The 16,904-nt window shown below is 41.9% G+C and overlaps 1 protein-coding gene across 7 annotated transcripts in view; it reads left to right on the plus strand.

Annotated features, from left to right (window-relative positions):
• The first annotated feature begins 1,673 nt into the window (after positions 1 to 1,673).
• The window catches only part of ANKS6 (ankyrin repeat and sterile alpha motif domain containing 6), a 39,679-nt gene continuing 24,448 nt past the window's right edge, over positions 1,674 to 16,904 (plus strand). For 3 of the 7 annotated variants that reach the window (XR_011000398.1, XR_011000397.1, XM_068194873.1), the window contains exons 1-6: positions 1,680 to 2,353; positions 5,748 to 6,247; positions 8,468 to 8,512; positions 10,192 to 10,396; positions 13,891 to 13,997; positions 15,432 to 15,580. Coding sequence is in view for 2 of the 7 variants with exons in the window: in XM_068194873.1 (XP_068050974.1) it covers positions 1,992 to 2,353; positions 5,748 to 6,247; positions 8,468 to 8,512; positions 10,192 to 10,396; positions 13,891 to 13,997; positions 15,432 to 15,580 (1,368 nt within the window). In the remaining 5 variants the exon portion in view is untranslated. Of the gene's footprint in view, positions 2,354 to 5,747; positions 6,248 to 8,467; positions 8,513 to 10,191; positions 10,397 to 13,890; positions 13,998 to 15,431; positions 15,581 to 16,904 lie in introns of all 7 variants that reach the window. The other 4 variants (XR_011000399.1, XR_011000402.1, XR_011000405.1 and 1 more) reach the window with 3 other exon arrangements.

Raw genomic sequence — 16,904 nt, forward strand, 5'->3', positions numbered from 1 at the left:
ACCATTATAAAAGCCTAGGATGCCAACTGATGATGATAATTACCATCAGATGACAGCAGCAGAATTCAGGACAAATAATTTTCCCTCTCAGTTTTTAAACCCCATCAAATATTTCCTATGTCTTATAAACTTCTTAAAATAAGTGTTGCATCTTTTGCTGATAGGTTTCTAAATCCATTAATGAAATCTTTGTCTGGAGTTTCAAACCATGAGTAGAAATTGATAGCATAACCATCAGCTACACAACATAAATTTGTAGGATCAACATGTTGAGTAGCTTATCTCAAAGATAAACTGGAGTGATCCTGTCACTGATTTGACTATATCCGAGCATGCACTTTGATATGGTAAGTATGACCCAATTTTCTTCAATCATGAATAATGTATTGCATTAATCACTCTTTCCATTCCCTTCTTCCAGGCTCTGAAATCTTACAAAGGGTGAAGCGCACCATGCAGCTTTATTGACAATGGCAAGCTTCTCATACTGTTGTAATGCAAGGATGGTTGTAGGCTGTTTTGGCTGGACCAAAATTCTCCCAACCCAACCATCTTCACTCTGCCAATGGCCACTGTAAGCTTCTTTATGCTTAAGAAAATTATTTAACATAAATGTAGACGACACACATTTAAGTATTCTACATGAGTTAACACATGTTATCTATAATGAAAGAAGTATCCTTGAATATGTGACCTGTTCAGGAAATTGTTCTATTATTTCTGTAATGATAAATAAGCAAATTTTTTTTTTTTTTTTTTTTTTTTTTTTTTTTTTTTGCTATGAATGGTACTTTCCCAAAGGAAAAGTGTCCATAACTGCAGCCAAGACTCTTATTTGCTGTAGACTTTCTCCAAGTGTAATTTGTTTGGCCCTTTGCCATGATGATCTGGTAATCTGGATTTGCCAATGTATCAGAGCCAAAAAGCTGTGTAACTTGGAAGATAAGGATGCCACTGCCTAAAACCAGGGGATTACTACATTTTAGTGACATTTGGTAGTTTTATTATACACTTTTTAAGTTTTCCTAGTCTTCTCATCCCCAAACCCTCCACCCTGTAACAAGTGCCCTGTCCTGCCATTGAAGTCACTGATTTTCCTAGAAAATTACCTGTCTGCATTTACAGATAGGGACACAACACGATATCCTTGAGTGATGAAGTTAAAGATTTTTCTTTTCTTTTTTGCCTTGCTTTAGATGTTGTAAAATCTGTTTAACCTAGAAAAAGATTTAAGGATTTCCTGGGGGCCTGAAGCTGAAGAGAAGACACACAAGAAATCCACGTTTTATGCACAAGGATTTTAAACTGAAAGATTAATCAGCACTGTCGGGAGATGGGAAAGGGGTGTTTGTAAGGGAAAAGACTGAGCTTTAAATCCTGTATCTCATTTAAGGGAGAGACCACTTTGGAGCTAAAGGAGACACAAAGTAGGACGATGCAAGTAAAGGCTGAAAGTATCACGTACACGGAGCGGGGCTGACAGAGGGACCGCGCCAGGCTGTATGAAGTCGCGTTGTGAAGCAAGAAAAAGGGATTGTTGTGTCAGGTAAGAAGGAATAAGCCCCATAGCGAAGGCCTGTTGAAAGGACACGGGCAGAAAGACACGTAATGCGGAGACACTTAATTGTGCGGCAGCCGATAACGGCGCGGAACGGCTGCAGCCCAGAGCGCAGAAATCCCCTGGCGAAAGGGGCAGGAGCCGTGAGGACACAGGCGCTGGCTGGGCGAGGCGGGGAGGCACCGCTGGGGCTGCCAGCGGGGCAGGAGAGGCGCCGAAACCCCCGGCCCAGGCTGGGATAACCCTCGCCGGCTCCGAGGAGCGCGGCCCAGCCCGGCTCCCCCTTCTCGCCGTGCGAGAGCGGCCGGGGCGCTGCGGCCGCCCTGGGCCGGCCTCCTCCTGCCAGCCGAGTCCCCTCCTCCCCGCCGCCTTCCCGGCGGCTGCGGGGGCGGTCGCGGGCGGCCGAGCCGCTCGGGGCCCGGCAGCACTGCCCATGGGGGAGTGCGGGGTGCCCCCGCAGGTCCAGCTCTTCCTCCGCGCCTGCGAGCAGGGCGACTGCGAGACCGCCCGACGCCTCTTGGGGCTGCCCGGCGGCGGCGGCGGCCCCATCGACCCGGCAGCCCCCTCCTCCTCGTCGTGCGGCCCCGAGGAGACGGCGGCGGAGCCCCGCGGCGAAGCGTCGTCCCCGCCGAGCCCCGCCGTGCCCGTGGACTGCACGGACGAGGCCGGCAACACGGGGCTGCAGTTCGCCGCGGCGGGGGGCCACGAGCAGCTGGTGCGGTTCCTGCTGCGGAAGGGCGCCTCGGTGCAGAGCAGGAACCACTACGGATGGAGCCCCCTCATGCAAGCGGCCAGGTACGGGGGAGAGGGAGGGAGGGATCAGGCCCGAGGTGGGGGTCTGGGACCGCCATCGGAGCATCGGCCTAGTCGGCGGCAGCCGCGGGGCGGGGATGGGAGGCAGGGCCGCCGGGGCTCTGCCTTCCCCGCCCCCGGGCTGCCGCGGGCGCTCGGCTCCCTCGCCCTGCGAACCGCGGTCCCCGGGCCGAGGGAGGGCGCCGGGGAGCTCCGGGCGAGTCAGCGTGGGAGAGAAGGCGGGCGCCGTGTCGAAGGCCGCGGTGGGTCGTTGCCGGGGGAGCCCGGAGATGTCCCGGGGGCTCGGAGTGGTCACCTCTTCCCGCCCTTGGGCCGGGGTGAGAGGGGGGCTGTCCAGTGTAGAATTGGCTAAGTGCTATCCTGGAGCATTAGAAGCTATTCATGTTAAGAATGTGGTGTTTACTATTCCTTGGTTAAGCCAGTGCAAAATTGGAGCTGACGTGAACACGAAACACTTCTCTATGACAATAGGTATATGCACGTAGCCTTGCTTAATTTTCTGTGGTTTGTTTTGTTTGTTTGCTTTGGGTTTTTTTTTTCCGTCTATATGTGTCTTGTTGAAAACTACTTCTGACGTAAAATATACTGAAGCAAACTGAAACAATTAATTTCACTTGGCTTGCCCATGTTTGCATTGGTGGCTTCCTGGAGGATACGGAAAATCATTGCTGAGGGTTTTTTTTTAATGACAAACCGGTTGTTTTCTGCATCAGTGATGCTGTCCTTTGCATAACCCACTGCTGGACCGTGGGAGGCTCCTGTGTTGCTAATGCTGGTGCTGGTACTTGCCTTTATTCCTGCAGCACACCTCGGGCTCACAGGTGTGTTTTGCAAGGTTGGAGGGTATTGCTGTCGTATAATAACTGAAAGCTTAATCAGGAGAAGAAATGGTTTTTTGTTGTTCTGGTGGTGTTTTGTTTTGGTTTTGTTTTGGTTTTCCTTTTTGTTGTTGGTTTTTTTTTTTTTTTTTTTTTTTTTTTCATAACATTAAAATATTTGGAAGAAAAGAATCTGTTTCAAAGTCAACATTTCTCTTTTCAATTAATGGCCATAGAAAGTTCCCAAAGAATGAGTCACACGGCTGGTTTCCCAGTAAGAACAAGGAAGACAAGGTTCAACAATTTGGTTATTTTATGAAGGTTTAAAAAAAAGGAAAAAAGTTGCAGAAACAGTTTTAGATTTTTTTCCCCCCCTTAATGAAAACCATATGCTCATTCCCTAAAAACAATAAAGTCAGATGACTATAACCCTCTCACTGATTTCAAGAAATTACTGGCTGACATTTGAAAAGTACTGTATATATTGTTGAGAAGTGTAAAGTAGAAGAGCATGTTTCTCTTTTCTTTTTAATGGATAACCAGAAAGGAAACCCAGTGTTTGTGCAAAAGTAGGCTTCAGACTTAGGTAGCTGTTTGATTTTTTGGCTGTGATTAGCTCTATTGCAGTTGGACAGGAGGTAGCATGTATGCAGAAAATTAACTGTGTGCAGGGGTTGCAGGCTCTACTAAGTGATGGAGTGAAGGGTACAGGACAGACCTAGGGAGTACACAGGCTCCAGAGGCTTCCTCCTGCAACTGTGTACTTTCTGGAAGGAAATTAAAGACTTTGGGGCTCGTGGTTGCTTGAAATGGTTAGTAGCATTCTTTGGGCTTTCCTCGACTAATGTTTGCTTTGTTGTAATATACAAAGGCTGCCTTCAGGGTCAAAGTTGGGTTGTGCTAAGCACAATGTGCATGACCTGTAGTACTACATGATGCCTGCAACAAGAGCACGACGCACACGTCTTGTCAAGGTATTATATTAAAATATGGGGTTGCCGTTTTTTCACTGATATCTGGCTGGTTAGGTGTGTGGCTTACATGATTGCCTTTTGCTTACTGTCAAACTAGCAGAGCCTCTGATAGTCAAGTGATTTCAAAACTTGGTAAACTGGTGTCAGTGTTCAGTACTCTGACCAAGTTCTTGTAGATACTCCACACAAGGAGGATTTGGTGCCGAATTTCCATATTGGAAGATACTTAATATTACACAGGGTTTTAATTTAGCCTTGTAATACAGCAGCCTCTTGAAATCATAGCACAAGCCTGATGTAAAAACTGCAACAGATAGTTGAAGCACGAGACACCATGGCACACCCATTACCAGTCCCTGGGTGCTCATCATCACAATGCTGGAAGGAATGGGTTAAAAACAACAAGACTGTTGAGGAGGGTTGTAAATCACTTAATTGACCTTGCAGCCAGGAATAATTCTTGATGAGCATTGTGTGAACTGCAATCCAGTGGTTCTTTAGCATGAACTGGTAATAGTACTTGCTTGGCCACTTCTGTATCTCTGCCTGTGTGTTGCTTTGGGGCTCCCCAGGTTCACAAGGTAACAAATAAATTTGCTCTTTGCATTCTATCTGAGTGAGTTTGTAGTTGTTCTGGCTGCCTGTGTCAGCTTATGCACTGAGTATCACCAGTTATCAGGAAGCAATATGTGTCTGAAAGCCAAGTCAAGCACCTTACTTTCTTAAAATTCATTTTCTGGTTCCTCAGTTTTGGTGCTCAGTGTTCATCTGAACTGTGTAGATGCTTCCCCCATGCTAGTCTGTCTGACTGAGGAACAGAATAATTTCCATTGATTGTTTTAGGGAAGGCCGTTCACATGGCCAGTTGTCCCACTCTCTTGGTAAGCCATTTCTCTTAAAGATCCCCTCTGGTCCCCTTGGTGTTGAGGGAAGTTCAGCTAACTTTACAACAACAATGGCCACTCACCATGTTCTTCTCTGAGCTTCCTGGGCATGTCTGTATTCACTGAGTCTTCTTCCATTGATGGCTCACAACTGGAAAACAAGTGATAATGCAAATATAAAAGACTGACTCTCCAGTTGATAAAATGGTATTTTTCTTCCTCTAGTTAGCATTGACTCTTTGCAGTTTTTACTCCAGTTGTTCAATAGTAATGATGGTATTTAATAAAGATCCCTGGAAACAAACTGGCTTTGATCCGCTAATGTGATACAGCTGTGGAAATAAGAGGATGAAAGTGACACTCTGGTTTATGGAAGTTAAGAGTTGATGCTCTGCAGCAGAAAATGAGGCTGGCACTTTGCTGCTTTGAGCAGACCATCCTCTTCAGTAGGTGCCTGCTTTATGAACATGGTCACTGGTGCATGTGGAATGGTTTAGTTTACAGTCCTTAGCTGATGATTGGTCTCCTCCAGCAAGGTCACATTCTTCCAGCATTGTCACATTCAGAGATGTTTGTATGATCCCTCACAGTGTACATATTAGTCAATAGGCAAATTTGGTAACAAAGTTTTCTAGGTTCAGAATATGTTGGATTTTGTAATCCAAGGTGTTAATTCTCCTCTGTATCTCTTTCTCCCAAGGTTTGGACATCTAAGCGTGGCCCACATCTTGCTGGAGAATGGTGCTGATCTCAATGCACAGAACAAGTTAGGGGCCAGTGTCCTCACAATGGCCTCCAGAGGTGGTCATGTCAGCATGGTGAAATTATTGCTGGAATCCGGAGCTTTTGTGGACAATTACGACCATTTTAGCACAAATGTACTTAACAGCAGCAGAGATGACCTTCCCGATATCACTCCACTGATGGCAGCTGCTCAGCATGGACATGAGGCAGTGGTGCATCTGTTGCTAGACTGGGGAGCTGATTGTAACTACACTCTAAAGACAATGGGCTGGAGTCCTTTAATGCTGGCAGCTGGTAGTGGAAAGGTGAGCTTGGCACAGCAGCTCATGGAGAAAGGTGCCAATCCCGATCACTTGAATGTACTACATAAAACACCTTTTGAAATCTCTGTTGGTTTCAAACACAAAGACATGAAGGACTATTTGGAATCTCTCACAACCATTAGGCCTCAGGCAGGTATGGAATGTTATTTTTATATTTCACTTTAGAAATTGAGGAGCTTATTTTGTATGGGCATGATGTTCTTTGTCGTTTGCAGCTGGATTTTGAAAATGTTGAAGTAGGCACACCTACTTCAGCTGAGGTACGAGTGCCCAACTTCAGCAGACGTTTTTCATGTTATGAGGATAAAATGTCTGTATGTGGCTGTTTTGGGGACACTTTTCAAGATATTTATGCAAACCAGCACTGGGAGGTGCAGAACAAGAGGGTTTGGAAGAGCTGGATTTTCCAGCCTTTTACTGTTTGCTATAAAACATAGGGATGTGGCTAGCTCTAGAAAGATCATTTTCCACTGCCATATGGACATGTCCAAAACTGTTGTCTACATTTGGTGTCATTCCTGCAGGTCAAGCTTCCCTTGTACTTGAAGAAGTAAGAACAAAAATCAGACATCTGTTTCTGCTGTAGAGAAGGTGTTAACTCAGATGTTGACTTATAGGTTAAGTTGGAGCTCTAGAGCTTTCATACAGCCATGCTACCAGGCAGAACTGATTCGTTGTAGATGTTTGCTCATGACCAGTCTCGTGAGTAACAGACATCAGTTGCTTACAGTACACAGAATCAGAGATCCATGGAATTCACTAGTGTCCATGTGTTTGCATGTACAGGATGTATGTGCAGGCAGAGTTGGGCTCATGAATCTTGAAAACCTTCTGTGATCATACAACTTACAATATTGAATGATTCTGTTTAAGTGACGAGACTGGACTTGGTTTAAAGCAGATTGATGTTTGTCACCTCTCCTGAGGGGGAATTTCCATCTGTGGGAGGGTAGTAACTCATTTCGGCAGAGAGTGGAGTAAAAACGTTATTCTTCCACACAAATTTCTGCATTGGTTTTTGACCATACTTCAGTCTCCTCCTAGCACTGGAATCTTGAATATCCTGTGAAGAAGAAAATAATTTCTGTCATATGGAAGACAGGAAAAAAGGAACTTTTATTCTGATCCATTGCCAGAGATATGGGTGAATTGCCTCCTAGGAGAAAGCAGCTCTCTTAGCATAGTTGTTCTCAGTAGCAAATTCACTACCTGGAATGGCTTGAGTGTTATCTGCCTTCTGTCCCTGTCCTTACTTAAGCTTACCCAGATCGCAGTCTTTTCTTCTGGCACTTTCTCATGGTCTCCTGCTCCCTGAAGCTCTCTCTCTTCCAGGGTTTTCACATGGCAAGAATGGAGCTTGTCCTTTCCTGAACTAGTCTTTTGAAATCAGTTTTACAGTGGTGAGCTCATACACACAGTTCCAAGAGTTTCTTGGAGTATTTTGGGCTTTTCAGCAATTGCTTTTGTTCAGCATGTTAAGGTGATGTCCTTTGGAGTAAAGCTGTGAACATAAACCTTTCCTATATTTCATAAAGATGCCAGAATTGGGCTCACAAAATCTCTCAGCATCTTCTTGTTTTCCATAAAATGTTGTTATCCCATTGATTCTGTAGCAATAATTTGCCTGTAATAATTTGGAAGATAGAGGACAGTATTTTCTGGCATGAGTGGAAGGTGAAAAATATGTCACTATTTTTTCATCATCTTATATAGTGTCAGAAGTTTCAAAGCACTGTTAAGTCATGTAAAAAGAATGATTCTTCACTCAATATATTACAATTTGTAATACAGTTCTTATTATGGGGATGGTTATCTGGGAGCTGAAGAATATTAATTCACAAGTAGCAAGCTGCGTAGTTAAATTGACACTATTATTTTTGTGACCTTTACAAATTAACCTGGAGATGCTCATGAGGAAGTCGAACTGGAGCAGCTTGTAAAACTCCTTTTGAGTCACCTTTCAAAATAATCCCATACAATTTGAGTGTTCAGTGTTGTACAGGGGATTTACCAGATCACAGAACCATACTGTAATTCTTTAGTGGATATTTTAGACTTCCAGGCAGGAAAAAAAAGAGTTTCCAAATTCAGTTTCCTGGTGGAGAATGGAAATTGAAAAGCCTGTGCAGGTGCCTTATTATAGTTTCTAGCTTTAGCTCTGCTCAGAGAACCATACAGGTGACTCATTCTTCCCAAAGGTAATACAGAATTTGTCAATACTTTCTTTGTTCTTATTAAATGTATGCCTAAACATATGTTTTATAGTACTTTAAATTTTTAATAGTTTTTAGTATTCTACTAGAAATTTTGCCCTTTTTTGGATTGCTAATAGAAATGTTTATATTTCTTTCAGATGCAGAAAAGAGGCAACCTGATGTCTTTCATGCTTTGAAACTGGGTAAGTACTGCCATGATTCTTCCACCCTGTCTAGTTTTTCTAACTTCAGAGCATGTCTGTTTGCTAGCATGGGAAACATGATTTTTCTGTTCCTGCTCTTCTCATGTGAGCTGCCAAAACATTTTCCTGGGAAAGCCTCAAATCTGTTAGGTTTTTAGAGTGATCATGTACCCTTCGTGTACCCCTGTGATTTTTGAGATTTACAGATGTTAGTGCTGGGTCAGAAGAAGTATCATAGGATGGGCCAAATGAGTACTGGTCAGCACACTGAGTTTTGGTTTTTTACTTGGCTATGGATGGCAGCACTGTTAAAAAAGCAAATGATTAGGTTAAGCAGTGTCCAGGGTTCAAAGTAAATTCTGGTCTCTCTCGAGGTTCCAAGGTTTCTGTTTAACAAAGTCTGTGCTCTGGATCTGTGTTTAAAAAGCCACCTGCTGTCTTTTACCAAATTGGAACATACAAAAAGTAGTTCTGTGCTTTTCTATCATTCCTGTTCCAAGAAATTAGCCGAGTGGCATTGGTGGGTGTGAGTTTCAGTGAGTGCATTCAAGTGGATGCAGGGTTTGTATGGGATTCTGACCAGCTTTCCAAGGAATATGTTCATGCCTGTGATTGACTTGAAAGCAGCCTATGCCATGAAGCAGTTTACCATTTGAAGGGTTTTTTTAAAGACGAAAATTTTGCACTGCAGTTGATGATTTGCTTGTTCTTTCCCCTGTTCCTGTGGTGGTACACACAGTCACAGAGATTTTTTTTTTCCTTTATCTTCTTCCTTGCTTTTGCCCGCTAGAGGATACTAAAAAAACACAGGACGTAGGTGAGCTTAAGCTCTCTGTTTAAGGTAATCCTGATTACCTCATACGTTTTGTAAAAACAGTCCTACTTCAAGATTTAGAAAAAACCCACAAACTTCTTCAAGTAAGTTCAGTTACATATTTCATACTCCTTTTCATAATCTAGACAAAAATTCAAGTGACTAGCAGCTCCTTTATGTGGAAACCTGAAAATTAGATTAACTTTTAAAGAACTTTAAAGATGACTAATGACAACAAATGACTTTACTCTTGAGCAAGGAATAGGGAAGCTTTGTATTGGAGGTGTAGTTTGAATACTGGAGGCAGAAAAAAAAATTGGAATATAAGAAAGTTGAGCGCTGGAATAAACTCCTTGGGAGGTTGTGGAATTCTATCAGTAAAGGTTTTTAGAATCAGTGAACTGTCTTTGTAAGAGGAACATACTGGTCAGTGTGAGACAGGGCATTATTCTACTTGCTAAAGGCAAGGGATGACCTCCACCACCTTTTAGAGTGCCTTTGTACACACCTACTTTGATTCTAAAATAGTTGATTCTGTGATTGCAGCCTGTGGAAATGCAACAGGGATGATCTTTGAGGGAAAAATCGTGGTGCCTGAGAATCATCAGTTTTCCTTGCATGACATCATCTTACAGCAATTTAATTGAATTATTCCCTATTTGTGTCTTCACATGCAGGATGCACTGCAGTTTTTACAGCCTTCCTTAGTCGTTCATTTCAGAAAATAATTATTGTAATGGTATTGCGCCATAAGTGTACAGGTAGAGAAAATGAGGAAAATACAGTGCCTCATGCAATTTTATGTATCCTGGAAAGATGTACTAATTAACTAACATTGAGGTTATGTTTTATCGCTGTTTTGCAGGAAACTTTCAGCTGGTTAAAGAGATCATTGATGAAGATTTGAGTCAGGTTAATATTACCAATGTTGACGGTGCATCTCCTTTAATGATTGCAGCTGTAACTGGACAGCTGCCCCTTGTTCAGCTCCTTGTTGAGAAAAAGGCTGATATTGATAAGCAGGATAATGTTCATGGCTGGACAGCACTAATGCAGGCCACGTACCATGGGTAAGATATGTGCTCTCTTTGTGTTTAGCAGTAAAGAAGTTTATTTTTTCTTACATCCCAATAGAAAAAATCCATTTTGATACTGACTCTAGAAGCAGAGAGGTCTTACAAGAAATCAAGAGACTTGTGCTCTCAGTTTCTCATGACTCTTGCACTGCCCTCAGCTTTCTGGAGCAGATCTGAATCACATTTTGATCACCACAGTATAGGAAAGACATTAAACTATTAGAGAATGTCCAAAGGAGGGCAGCACAGATGGTGGAGGGCCTCGAGGGGAAGCTGTGTGAAGAGTGGCTGAGGTCACTTGGCCTGTTAAGCTTGGTGGAGAGGAGTCTGAGAGGAGACCTCAATGCAGTCTACAACTTCCTCATAAGGGGAAGGGGAGGGGCAGGCACTGATCTCGTCTCTGTGGTGATCAGTGACAGGACCCAAGGAGAAGTGTCAAGGTGAGGTTTAGGTTGGATAGTAGAAAAACGTTCTTCGCTCAGAGAGTGGTTGGGCAGTGGAAAGAGCTCCCCAGGGAAGTGGTCAGAGCACCGAGCCTGACAGAGTTCAAGGACTGTTGGAACAAAGCGCTGAGAGACTTGGTATGACTCTTGGGGATGGTGCTGTTCAGGGCCAGAAGCTGGATTCAGCAGTCCTTGTGGATCCCTTCTAACTCAAGTTATTCTGTGATTCTGTGATATTTGGATTTTAGAATGAGTAAAGCATTTAGGCACCTGAAGCAAGCTCAGTAAGTACTGGGAACATAGTGCTCCAGGCAGTCCCCAGGAGTCTTGGTGCAGATTTCACCTTCCAATCCTTTGATGTTTTTCAGTATTGTGAAAGATTCTATTACCCCTCCTGCCAGGGTTGTAAGCCTGCATGAAGCTGTGAAACTTCAAGGCAATCAGCCTTCCATGTGCCACATTTTCCAGTCATAAAACCATTCCTATATTCTCCTATTCAGCCTTTAGTTTTCATGGAGTATTTGGAAGTGCAACCAAAATAATTGTCATTTTCTATAAAGCTCCTTTGTAAATCTAAGTAGATGCTTAGGAGTCAAAGCTAAGAAACTGCCCTGGCTGGTACTTTGCATGTGATATCCATCATATGCTTAACACTGTTTGAGTACAGGATGTTCAGTTTAGGAAGGTGAACTTTTCTTCATCATTGGAGATAAGCCCTCAGCAAGGTGAAGGTTCTCTTTAGTGGTCATGCATTAATTGTATAAATGCAGGTATTCTGCACCAGATTTTGTTTTTAGTCAGCAGATCTCATTGGACTATGTACATGCAACAAAGAGGAAAAATAGGAGGTCAAGTTGTCATTGCTTAGTGAAACTTTTCTGAAGGAGTTCTTGGGACCTTTATTGATAGTAGTGACAGACATTCCACAGAAGTGCACTAAAATCAGATTTTCTGGTGCCGCTGTTTCACTTAGCAGCAGTCACCCCGCACACAGCTGGAATAGAAACAACCAGCACAAAGTGATGGGCGGGGTTGCTGGCATGTCCCCTTGCTGGTATTCAGGTACTTGTTTGTGGAAGCATACACAAAGCTGAGTCCTGCATGTGTTCAGATACTGGCTGTTCAGTTTACTGGAAGACTGGGTTATGAAAATTCCTTTCCCTAATGTATCGGTCAGTCTTCATAGTATAAAACTTTGTTAGTTAATTTTGTTAACTATGCTTAACATTTGAGGTGGTGGAATTTTAGGAGTCTTTGGTATTGTTCATGCTTAAGTAAAGCTGTCTAAAGGACACTGGCTCAGTGAAAATACAAGGACACCCTAGTCCTGGAAATAAGGGTGTGACTTCTTGGGAACTTAGAGCTATCTATGAAGGATAAAAGATATCCCTAGTCACTCAAGATAATCCCAGCTTCACAGCCATCTATGAAACCCTCTCAGAGTTGTCTGGTGTCATATGTAAGTAATGACAGCAAGACTGACTCCAGGGACTTCTGGAATAATAGAAGAGCAGCATGAATGCTGCAGGAATACAGTTGCTGTGCTAAGTTTTACTATGATGAGCAATCATAGTACGAGTGGAGATAGTACACTTGAAGGGAACAAGAGCCCTTTGTGTAAAGCCACATTCGCAGTGCCCCAGTGTGGATGGAATACCTCATATGCATAAATAAACACTTATCCTTGTAATTCTGTACTTTGTATCTGAGCCTTTTTCTTAGCATGGAAAGTTGCAAATTTTCATAACATCTGAAAATCTTTGGGCTCCACAGAGCCTCAGTTAACCCTTCCTCAGGACCACCAATAGTGTGAAGGGTCTCAGGCTTGAAGGAGGGAGCAGGCAAGGTCTCTCTGAGCCAGACGCACTAAAAAAAATTGTGTCTCTGTGTGCTCTCAAGGTGCAGGACTGGAAAGCAGAATGGAGGGATGATAGTTTTAAAGAAGAGTAGGAAAGTAATAGGAAATATGCAGAGAAGCTGTAGTGAAGATAAGCAGAATTTTTGTTAGAAGAGAGGAGTAACAATCGTCCTCCATTTCAGGTTGATTTTGTGTGGAGTGAGTTCAGGAGTGGAAATGTCATCTGAATAAGAAATGGTGCTCTGAAGTGGAGATGTTGAGATCCATTTTTCAGCTTCATTATTAGAATGTGCAGTTACCTGTTGGTGCTTGAGAATGTTTTTTCTCTGTGTTGCTGATGCATGTCAGAGTTTGATTTTATACAAGGTCAGTCACTGTTTAAGAGTTTTAATATTAAATATATTTTCCCTAGCTTTGTTGTCTGTTCAGTTATTTCATAGGCTGAATTGAAGTGTTAACTCACAAGGCAAGTTCTGCTTATTTACTCAGATGTATCAGAGGGGAAAGGGGCTAGCTGGAGCAGGATGGTGAGTGTCTTTTATGCAGTATCTTTTAGCTTTGAGGAGGTTTTGTTGGAGGTGTTTGTGTTGTTTGACATTTAATGCTGATTGTTTTTGCATTTTAAACACCTCAGGGAAGTGATAATGTGCCTTCTCAATTACAAAATTTATAGCTGTAATTAGGTGAAGTACTGTTTGAAGTTTATAAGTTATCTTCAGTCAATTTGGCTTTTCTGTATGCAATTTCTTAATGTGCAAGTTGTGAAAATGAGGTTGCATTGAAGTATTAGTGATGGCGTATGATGACTACTGAAATGTCCTTTGTCGTTCCATCTGCTTTTCTGCCCTAGGCATTAATTTAATTGGAAAGGTGTTCAGCAGCATATTGCAGTCACTTTGAAAGGATCAGCTTAGGAAGCTGACTATTTGGATTAGGCTTTTAAGGCTAACTTTCTGTGCGTTGATTATTGTAATTCGTACTGAGTAAACCTGACTGACAAAGGACTTGTGGGAGCTTTTGAAGAGCTTGTGAACAAATCTTACACCAAGTTAGGTGTAGGATGTGTAAAACTGATCTCTGATTGAGAAACAGTGTTATAAAAGGTTGCAAATGGAGTATTGGGGGGGTTTCTTTCTTCATTTACTTGTTCTTTAATATGATCAATGCCTTTTTTTCTTTCCTTAAAGGAACAAAAATGTTGTAAAGTATTTGTTAAATCAAGGAGCTGATGTTAACCTTCGTGCAAAAAATGGATATACAGCTTTTGACCTGATAATGCTGCTGAATGATCCTGGTATGCTATTTCAAAATGCTGTGGCGAAATGTACAATATAAACAAATACACATTCCTTCCAATCTAGAAAATATATTGCAGTTGCTAGGAAGTATCCTCTCATGTCTAGGCCAGACTGGACCAAGAAAGGACACTATCTGAAAGTGGTGGGGTTTAATTGGTTAGAGGAGTGTATACATTTATGGGATAGCAGATTTTGTGCGTTCCTCTTGCCTTGGGTTCTGAAGATGCTTGAAAACTGTGCTGATTGTGTCACCAGAGCCAGCTGGGTGGCATTTGATTGGTGGGGCACTGGCATTCTGTAGTTTCTGTGGTGTCATTAGCACAGAGCTATGAGCTGGAGCTAGAAATTGCCCCTTTGAAAAGAGCAGCAAAGAGACAGGACAAAGAGAGCACAGCAGGAACAGAACTAGGGACCTTCTGGCTGAACCTCCAGCCTAACCTGTAAAGGCTGAGAATAAATCACACCTCAGGGTTCAGGATGTTTGTGTGGGAGTGCTGTAGGACAAGGCAGCATGCTTTGGGGAGGCTTGAATGAAACACATTTAGGTTTTGTTGCAATTACTTTTACATATGTAATTTGTTATTGTTTACCTTCCTTCGTAGGTGAATTGATTTATATGAAGCAAAAGCCCATTACTGCTAACGAAGTATCTGAATTTACAAATTATTGTGGTCTTGGTTACTAGCAGATTGTTTTCTATGTCAAAGTAGATCAGTAATAGTACAACATTTTAGAAAATAAATACAGAGAATGATTTTAGAAGTAACTTCTGTGACAGAGTAGTTTTTCTTGCTACTTCTTTCTCTCTCATTCAGTTCTCTCTGCCTTTCGGAAAATCCTACCTTGTACAAAATGCAGATATACAGAATTTTTTTTTGCTTTCCTGTCTCCTGTCATGCTTGTTCTTTTTTCATCCTCTTACTTTTTTTCTTACTTCTTTTTTGTCCATCTTTTTCTTACCATTTCTTTTCAGTCCCTTCATTGTCCAGGCTGAACATCTTCTTTCTCTTTGGGATTTACTTTCGAACTTCTTTTCTGCAACCTATGCTTGAAGAAAGAATATTAATTTTTCTCTACTCTCTTCTGTGCCAGGTGAGAAAAGGGAACATCTCAATATTGTTCTTTGACTTGTACAAAGTGTGAGAGGAGGCAGTTCAGTTGGTCACACATGACTGATTCCAGATGGGTAGCATGCTAATTTATATTGATAAATACCTTTAGAGAGATGGTAAGACTGCAGCCCAAATTGTGGGGGGAAGGCGTGGGAAAATAGGTCAAGAAAGAAAAAGGTTTGGGGGTTCATCTGCTTTGTGTTTGAGAGGTAGATCAATTGCTGCTTATATGGGATTTACAGGGAAAACGTCAGTGCATCAGTTGTAATTTGGGAAAGCAAAACAGGCCAAACATTATCTTAATTTGCTTCCTTTTAGATACAGAGCTTGTAAGGTTACTGGCATCAGCATGCATGCAAGTAGATAAAGATAAGAATAAACTGAACAACAGATCGTCTCTGCCTTGTTCCAGAAGCAGGCAATCCTTAAATGTCCCAATGTTGCCAGATGACAAAGGAGGCCTAAAGGTAAATATAGTCATTCTTGATAAAAACTCATTAATTCCCATAATGTATAAGCAGAAAAAACAATTGCTAAGAAGTGTTTTGGATCTAATATGTAACTGGGTTTGTTGGGGAGCTGTGTGTGTTTCTGAATTCCTTGTTGACAGTGTGTTCTGGTTTTGTGGGGTGTAGCACGTATTCAACTTCCTTTTCGTCAGGTGGCAAAGCAGTGGGAAGAGTTTGCATTGAAGCATTTCAGTGCCTAGAAATAGATCTCATGATTAAGTGGAAGGTACCATGTTTATAAGTTTGGAACTCAATTTCCATTATGATCTTGCTTTTAAATCTGGACAGAGGGTAGATTCCTTCACAGTCATAAATGGTAACAGGCTGTTGACACTGAAAATTAAAAAGATCATAGCAGGGATTTTAATATGAAGAGTTGTGGAGGAATGTGCACTTCAGGCTTACAAGTCATCTGGCATGCTGTATCCTTAACTCAGAACTGATGGTGGTCCAGAAGGAAACAACATGGAATTAGAATAAATGTATGCCAACTAAACAAGGATACTGCAACTTTCACTGTTTGCAAAAGAGAAGGAAAAAGAGTTAGTTTTGTTGTTGTTGCCATTGATGTTGCCTATTTCCAGGCATCAGTTTATTTAGGTGAATAATCTTTAATTATGGTGTATGTATGGTGTACCTCAGAATTTCCTGGAGTCCATGATGTCATCCCTTAAGTATGAATACTACCAGGATCTTGAAAGAAGTCATGTTAATTTTCAGGCTGTTTTTGACATGAATATTAAAGACCATTTGAATTTCTGCTTCAGCTCAAATCTGTTTTGCAGTTTTAACTATGAAGGAACATGTGGTTGTTGTCATATGATTATGCTATTATTCAATATGACACAACATCATTATCAATTTAAATGTACCTTTTTATTTAGATGGGAAATTGTCAGAATAGCTTTTGGCTTTATGGAATACAGATGAACAATGGGCTGCATTGCAACCCTTGCAGTGTTATGACACAAAGGCTTGAAGTAGGGTCATAAAAGATTGTGAAAAAAAAAAAAAAAAAAGATTTGCCAGTGATAATGATATAGACTCAATTACTGACACAAATTTAATATTCTGGAATATTGAAGTATTTGGCCTCAAAACTACAGAATATTACAGAATATTTCCCTTTATTAATTTCACTTGAACCATATTTTTCTCAATTGTTTGATGAATGCTACATGAAATAGCAAAAAAGCTTTAATAAAGTCAAGCTGCATTCCAACTTTTCCTCCCTTCTGCTGACTTGACTGGTTACTCTGTTGGAAAGAGATTCATTTGATAG

Source organism: Anomalospiza imberbis, chromosome 1 (genome assembly GCF_031753505.1).
Source record: "Anomalospiza imberbis isolate Cuckoo-Finch-1a 21T00152 chromosome 1, ASM3175350v1, whole genome shotgun sequence".
NCBI classification, from domain to species: domain Eukaryota; kingdom Metazoa; phylum Chordata; class Aves; order Passeriformes; family Viduidae; genus Anomalospiza; species Anomalospiza imberbis.